At 32.1% G+C, this 7,431-nt stretch overlaps 1 protein-coding gene across 1 annotated transcript; it reads right to left on the reverse strand.

The window, feature by feature from the left end:
* Positions 1 to 1,584: 1,584 nt before the first annotated feature.
* LOC105953384 (uncharacterized) lies at positions 1,585 to 6,376 on the reverse strand. Its single transcript, XM_088825625.1, has 5 exons — positions 5,380 to 6,376; positions 4,150 to 4,196; positions 3,907 to 4,061; positions 3,091 to 3,574; positions 1,585 to 2,913 (listed from the first exon to the last, which is right to left on the reverse strand). The coding sequence occupies exons 4-5, from the start codon at positions 3,180 to 3,182 to the stop codon at positions 1,845 to 1,847; spliced, it is 1,161 nt and encodes a 386-aa protein (XP_088681751.1). The 5' UTR covers positions 3,183 to 3,574; positions 3,907 to 4,061; positions 4,150 to 4,196; positions 5,380 to 6,376; the 3' UTR covers positions 1,585 to 1,844.
* Positions 6,377 to 7,431: the final 1,055 nt, after the last annotated feature.

Consider the following 7,431-nt stretch of genomic DNA (forward strand, 5'->3'; position numbering starts at 1 on the left):
AAGTAATCCTCCTATTTGCTTGAGCGGAGGAGGTCAGCATCATGACATTCTTATATATACATAAACCATTATTTTTTATTTTATTTTTTTGCTAAAAACCATTATTTTTTATTTTTTATTTTCTTTTGTTCGATCTAACATTTAGGAAAAAAAAATGTGTGTTGGAGTCTATCTGTCCGATGCAATTTATGTGTGTTTGTGTTTGGTACACGTAAAGTGGTCAATGCATTGCACTAATCTTTTATACCGCATTTTATTAAAAAAATTGTATATGTTATTTTATTAGTATTTGTTATGGATTTATATATTCTGTCAATCTGAGAAAAAAAAAATTCAATATCACAAATTTTACTTGCTTTCTTGGATGCTTTCTTAAATAAGAGGCTACAATTTTCTTCATAAGTTCTTTTTTCTTTTTCTTTTTTTCCCCTTTTTCTTCTTCTCGGTTAGCTGTCTGCTACACTATTTGCGTAGAACGTTTGTTAAGATAAGTTTTTTTTTTTTCGTTTCTCATTGTATGATACACCTTTCGTTTGTCCATCTACAATAGGTTTCGTTTTTTTTTTTTTTTTTTGTTTTTAGGGTTAACTTATGTATGTCTGAGTAGCTAGAAGAAGGAAAATCAATCGAGAGACTCACTAATTAGGACGTAGCGGCGAGGAAAAGCTTCTCTATTTTTTTTCCATGATATATTTTTTCTTCGTTTTTTTCTTCCTATCTTCATTGTATAATACAACGCCTATGTATTTCCAACTATTGTTAAAGCCACCAGGAAGCCACTGCCTGCACCAGTCAAGTATTTGTTTTTTCAACTCATTTTCTTCAGCATGTAAGATGAATGTTCTTAGAAATATCTCTTCTTGATATTTCATTTTTTTTTATTTAAATAGCTATTTTCTTCTCTTTTGGAATTTCAAAAACCAAACCTTAAGTTTTGCTCCAAAGTTGTTGATAAAATAATTATATACCTCATGATTGCAATTAGTGGAATGCCTCTATTTTCATCATACTATATTTTGTTTTTGTTCATGTCATAAATTACCCGATTATTATTTTTTTCTTTACATAATGCTTTATTTATTTTTTAGGAGGTCTATTGTTTTCTTCTCTTTTGATTATTTTTTTTTCCACATTATGCGATACATACGTGTCGAAGAAACCACAAAATAAGTGAGATATATATTATTTTATCAAAAGAAAAATGAGATTTTGTGTATGTAATATTAAAAAAAAATGTGATTTTTTATGTTTGTGTGGTTTTGATCTTATTAAGTGTATTAATGTCATTACCTATTTATAATATATTTTTTATTTAGGTGGTATTGAAGTGAGAACCAATTGGTATTTGAAATAGCTATCCCTTAGTTAAATTTGTATTATTGTTTCACATATATTTTATATATTGACACCCCGTATATAAATTTATTGTAGGATGGAAAAATATATGGTACAATAAAATAATAAAGTAATATTTAAATATTTTACAGGGGTATGGTTACTAGTTTCTTTTAATATTCACAGGGGTATGGTTACTAGTTTCTTTTAATATTTAAATATTTTAAATTTATATATTTATTTAAAGGGTTTAAAAAAAATGAAACCCATCAAAAAATTAATAAAATAACTAACTAGATACGTGCAACTGCAAGCTAATTAAAAGTAGTTGAAAGACACGTGCATTGATTCTCGCAAATGATTTAAATGAATAAACTTTATTCAAAATAAATTACTCATAGATAACAGCAAATGATTTAAATGAATAAACTTTATTCAAAATAAATTACTCATAGATAACAGCAAGACTTTTAGTCTACTATGTTAACAATCTCCCACTTATCTCCCACTTAGACTATCTCCCGCTTAGACTCACGTTCATTGATTGATTGGAATGGATGATAAGCCTGAAAGCCACATAACCAATCATAATCTCGCATTAGCGAATCCATATGAGACTTTCTCAATCGAATTCTCTTAACTGTATTTTTGTCTAAACGATAGGAAAACATTCCTCTATGTACCCAGAACAACACCAACTCATTATTTTGAATGCAAATAACTTTTACACCAAGGAAGAAATCCGCAGTCAGAAAGTTTTCTCCCGGTGCATACTTGTTGAGGTCCCAATCAAGATGAACAACATACTTTCTAACCCAAGACCACTTTGTATAATTCTCGAGAATCCAGATGTCCATGGATTGATCTTTACGATCCACATAGCAAAAACACAATTGGTTGTCTTTCACCGAAAGATGTTGCAAATGGCAGCCTCCTTTGTCAACGACGACAGGACAGGGTTTGGTCGAGAAATCTTCAGTAACCATGTTAAACACCATGATTTCACCAACCATACTGATGCACCAATGAAGCGCATCATTCGCAATAGCTGGACGGTCATCAATCCTTGTTTCAAAGTTCAACGACCTTTGCCGAATATCCGGTCGGTAAGAAAAATACGGCTTCTTAGTACTTCTCCATCTCTTTTCTCCAAATAGGTAAAGATGATACTCAAACTGATTGTTGTTAGATTGTCTTACACTAAGAATTCTACATTCTTTTGCCTTAGGATGGAAGAAAAACCCGCACAAAGTACCTCCCCCGGAAGGACCATTGATTATTGTGACTCCTCTATTTTTGGAATTAGGATTCAAAACAACATGTTTATTCCACCGGTTTTCCCTATCATAGAGATCCATACCCGTTTTTGACAGCAAGATTAATCCATTGCAAGAACCAACAACATAACCAAACTTTACCGACTCGAGGGCCCTCGACCGACACTCTTTTTCAGAATTCCCATCGATAATGGAAACCCTCAGATGTTCGTGACAATAATAGCGAATAATTAGTGGTCTCGATTCACCACCAAACGACGAAATCAACATCTTCCACATCTTACAAATCATATCTTCGCTCCTGTGATTTTTATAGAATAACAGTTAGAGCTAAAACCACAACAAAAAATTGAAAAAGATGCAAAAAAATGCATGTCCTAAAAAAGAGGATTAGGCCTATGACATTAATTCTCGGTTTGTGCAAGAAATATATATACATAGGGAAATATATATGTGAAATATATATCTATATTCATACCTGAGCGACGACGAAAATCGACAAATTGAGAATGAGCTTGGTGAGAAATTGAATGGTTTGAAAAGGAGTTTAATTGTTTTATATATATACATAGGGAATAAGGAGAAACCTAATTTCACCTTAATTAGGACTCATAACTTAGAATAAAAAAAACTAAACAGAAAAAGAAAAAGAAAAGTGGGTGGCCGAATTTTGGGGTTTGGTGGTGGTTACGTGGGGGGATCCAAACCTAATTTGGGTTCCTTCTTTATACTTGTTTTTTGTACTAATAATAAATCTTTCAACTTTTTTTTTTCAATTTTTTTTTTAATTTAATTTTCGGAACATGTTACTTGTGTAAGTTTGTAATTTTAATCTTTTGTACTTCAATTCTATGGGTAAATGACTAAATTTCACTTTTCCCACTTGTATTTTGGCTCGGTATCACTTTACCCTATTCTACTCTTGATTGCATCGATTTGCCCCCTTGTACTTCTAAAATTGTCTCAATGTGACCCTCGCCGTTAGTTTTCAATCCTTTGACCTTAACCGTTTGATCTAAGTCTAAAAATTTCAAAACAACCACCCCTCCAAGTTTAAATAGTTATTAAAAAAAATAAAAAATAAAAAAATTGGCTGTAGTCGTGGACTATTTTTTTTCGTTGTGTTGAATTTTTTATTATTTTTTTTATTATTATTATTTTATTTTTTTAATAATTCTTTAAATTGAGAGGGATGGTTTTTTTTTGTAATTTTCAGACTTAGATCAAATGGTGTTAAAGGTCAAAGGTCTGAAAACTAACGGCGAGGGCCACATTGAGACAATTTTACAAGTACAAGGTGTCTGAAAGTTGTTTCTTGTTATGAATTATAGTATTGTTGTGCCCTAGAATGGGAAATATATAGAGATATGTCCTCCATAAAATTCTTTCTTTCAGATACCCCTCGAGAGGTAAAAGTACAAGGTGTCTGAAATTTTCTTTAGAACATACCTGCAAGAGATGATTCAAAAAATTACTTAACTATTCAAAAGGTAAATAAAAACATGATCATTAACCTTCATAAAAACACGATACCAACCAACTTCAGTCTTCAAAAGCATGTAACATGGTGCCATCAGCATCATTCTGCAAGAATAACAAAAACAAATGATTAACACACAGTAAAGCTTACTAAAGAGAATGAAAGAACATCCGATCAACAAGTGCAGACACCAAAGATTCTCCATAAGAACTTGTAAATGACAGTTAATTACAAATGGAGGATTTGGAGCAACTTGGTTTTTCAGAAGATCAAGAGATTAAGAGCTTTGAGGTTTTATCAGTTTGCTTTATTCAAAATCTCATTAATTTTGATAGAATAAGGCTATCAACAATCGTAGTGTGTAATGAATACATTAATCCTCCTAGACTGCAAATGTATTAAATTAGCACACGATGGAAAAGGTTTCAAGAGGAAACAAACCATGAATCTTCTTCAAGAGGAAACATACCATGATTCCATATAACAAATATATAATATTTATATTATTCACTGAAATAGTAATCCATTATGTCCAAAATCTTGGTCCATATAGAAAAAATCAAAACCTGTTATCACAGAGAACAAACAATGCAAAACAAATGAACAATAGATGTCAATTCACATCTTGAAGAACATCTTCATATTTACAAATGAAAAAAAATAAAAATCGAGCACTTTGTGATAGCTAACAAACAAATTAGCCAATAATCTATCAACCGCGAAAACTTAAATAAGTTAACGGCTTTTCTTAATTATATGATCAAAACATATTCGATTTGGATAAATAGGCCTAACCAGATCAAACTTAAGATAAGTTATTCAAAAGGGGTTATTGCTTACGCCAAACCACCGAATTTTCTTAAACAGTTGTTCAACATACTCAAGCACTCGTTCATCCCATTTTCCAGCAGAATATTCCATTAAAGATGCTAACATGTATTGATAAAATATATATATCCATGTATTATATAATATATATATATATATATATATATATATATATATATATATATATATATATATATATATATATATATATATATATATATGAAATCAACAAATAAGCAGCAATATCATAACAAATCCGCTTCAATTTTTTTTAATAACGAATTCTACTATTCATTGTATAAGTTTGAAGTACTTACATCTCTGCATCTAACAATTCAAGGGTTGAAGTATAGAGAGAGAGAGAGAGAGAGAGAGAGAGAGAGAGAGAGAGAGAGAGAGAGAGAGAGAGAGAGAGAGAGAGAGAGAGAGAGAGAGAGAGAGAGAGAGAGAGAGACTCACCTTTCAGTTCATCGACGATGGCAGAGATGTAATTTACAAAAGTCGACGGGGCATTAGAGCAATCGAGATCCTTAGCACGGAATGCGGTGGCATTGGGAAATCCGAGACGCTGGAGAGCAGAGAACTTGAGAGTTTCCGGCAGTATGACGTCGTACAGGGAGAGCGATGCTCTGGTTTCAGCAAGCTCCAGCACTTCGGATACGGTGATCACAGTAGCCGGTGGCCGAGAAGAAATACGCAATACATGTTACCTAAATTAAGTGAAATAAACATATATACAAGTATGAAGCCTTGGCCACAGATTGATTAAATGGCAATTATGATAAATTCTCATATGGGAAAGCGCAATTAGTCATTATGGGATCAAGTTGTTCAGAAGAAGGTGGAAGAAGGTGGCTCAGCAGACAGACGTAAAACCAAATTCTAAAAATATGAAACACACAATTTAAGATAGCCAACTCGATTTCAAGTATCCAAACTAACACTAACTAAATTTCTAACATGTGATTTTCCAATACCTAAGTTAATTCCAAACATTAGAAAATCCTTAAATAAATTTTGAATAATTAATTATACAAATGAAGAAAGGGAGAGAAACGACCAATTGCTGACGCCATCTGCTCGCGATTGGAAATCGGAGAAGAAACCCCCTCTCTCTCCCCTCTCCTTCCTGTCGGAGACGTTATTGGAAGATTATTTCTTCCCCGCCCGCCAATCGTCGATCTCGTCAGCCTTAGAAGGGGCAAATTCGCGATCCAAGCCGCGATTGAAGCTCCCTAGACAGTGCCACCGCTGAGCTTATTACGATCGAGTTGTCGGCGGAAGATGCATTAATTCATTGTCGTCTGAGCCGCCGATTTGGGGAAATAGATGTATGCTGAGAATTCCTGAATTGGTTGGTGGACTCGTGGATTGGGGGTGGTGGTAGAGCAAACAACATTGAGAGAAGTCCACAACTTTTTTGGGAGAAATTACAAGTGTTGGAAATAAGAAATATGGAAAGGCACCATTAAATAATCGGGATTTTAAGGAATATTTTTTCTAAGATGAATTTGGCCTTGTGACGAAATTAATATTGTCACCTAAAATAATCACGGTGACGAAATTGGTTTTGTCATAAGAAAACAATTCTCGTCGCAGCACAGTGTCGGTGAATTGTTCAAAAAATCACGTACATCTTTTTATGACACTTTTATATTTTTTTATGATGACGATTTCACAGTATTGTCATCTAAAATAGAATTTATGTGACGAAGTAAATTTCATCGCATAAAATGTTCATTTTTGTGACGAATTTGAATTTCGTCATAAAATACACCTACTGGTGTGACGAAATTATTTTTTGTCACACGAAATTGTCACATAAAATACTTTTTTTTTTGTAGTGAAAGAAATGGAAAATATATAAAAATGTGTTTGATTTTAGGGATTATTTGACAAACCCCGCTCATTAGTCTCCTCCAATTATTTAATTAAAATTATTTAAACAATTTATTAAATATTAGTTATACAATTGTTATAATTATTTTATAGTATTATGTAGTTATATAGCTATAGTCAAGATTAATATTACAATAATTAACTTTGCGCGAGTGGTTAGTACTCACTATTCCACGGTTGGAACCTCATATGCCGCATTTTTGGTGTTTAATTACATTGAAAATCCTGGTGGGCCGGGCCCTCAGGTCCGGGTCTTCGGGTCCCCCCGCCGTGTAGATCCGTCGGGTCTCGGGTCCGAAAAATCAGGACCCGAAATGACCCGTACTTGGTCGGGAAACAAAATAAAATAATAATAAAAAAAAAATTATGAATAAAGTTATTATTCAAAAGAAAATAAAAAAGAATAAAAGAAAAAAATATGGAAAAAGATATAAAAATGTGTTTGATTTTAGGGGTTATTTGACAAAAGTGTTTGGTTTTATTAAAATTATGTTGTTGTTTTAAATTTATAAAAAAAATAGAAAAACCAAATAAAAAAAATAATAATAATAAAAAATTTATGAATAAAGTTATTATTCAAAAGAAAATAAAAAGAATAAAAGAAAAAAATAT

Source organism: Erythranthe guttata, chromosome 11, assembly GCF_056151865.1.
Source record: "Erythranthe guttata isolate IM_541 chromosome 11, IM_541, whole genome shotgun sequence".
NCBI classification, from domain to species: Eukaryota; Viridiplantae; Streptophyta; class Magnoliopsida; order Lamiales; family Phrymaceae; genus Erythranthe; species Erythranthe guttata.

Excerpts from the sequence above, each read along its gene's own strand:
- LOC105953384 (XM_088825625.1), bottom strand. The coding sequence starts at position 3,182 with ATGTATATATATAAAACAATTAAACTCCTTTTCAAACCATTCAATTTC. Across the intron at positions 2,914-3,090 it reads CGATTTTCGTCGTCGCTCAG|GAGCGAAGATATGATTTGTA; the intron begins GTATGAATATAG and ends TAAAAATCACAG.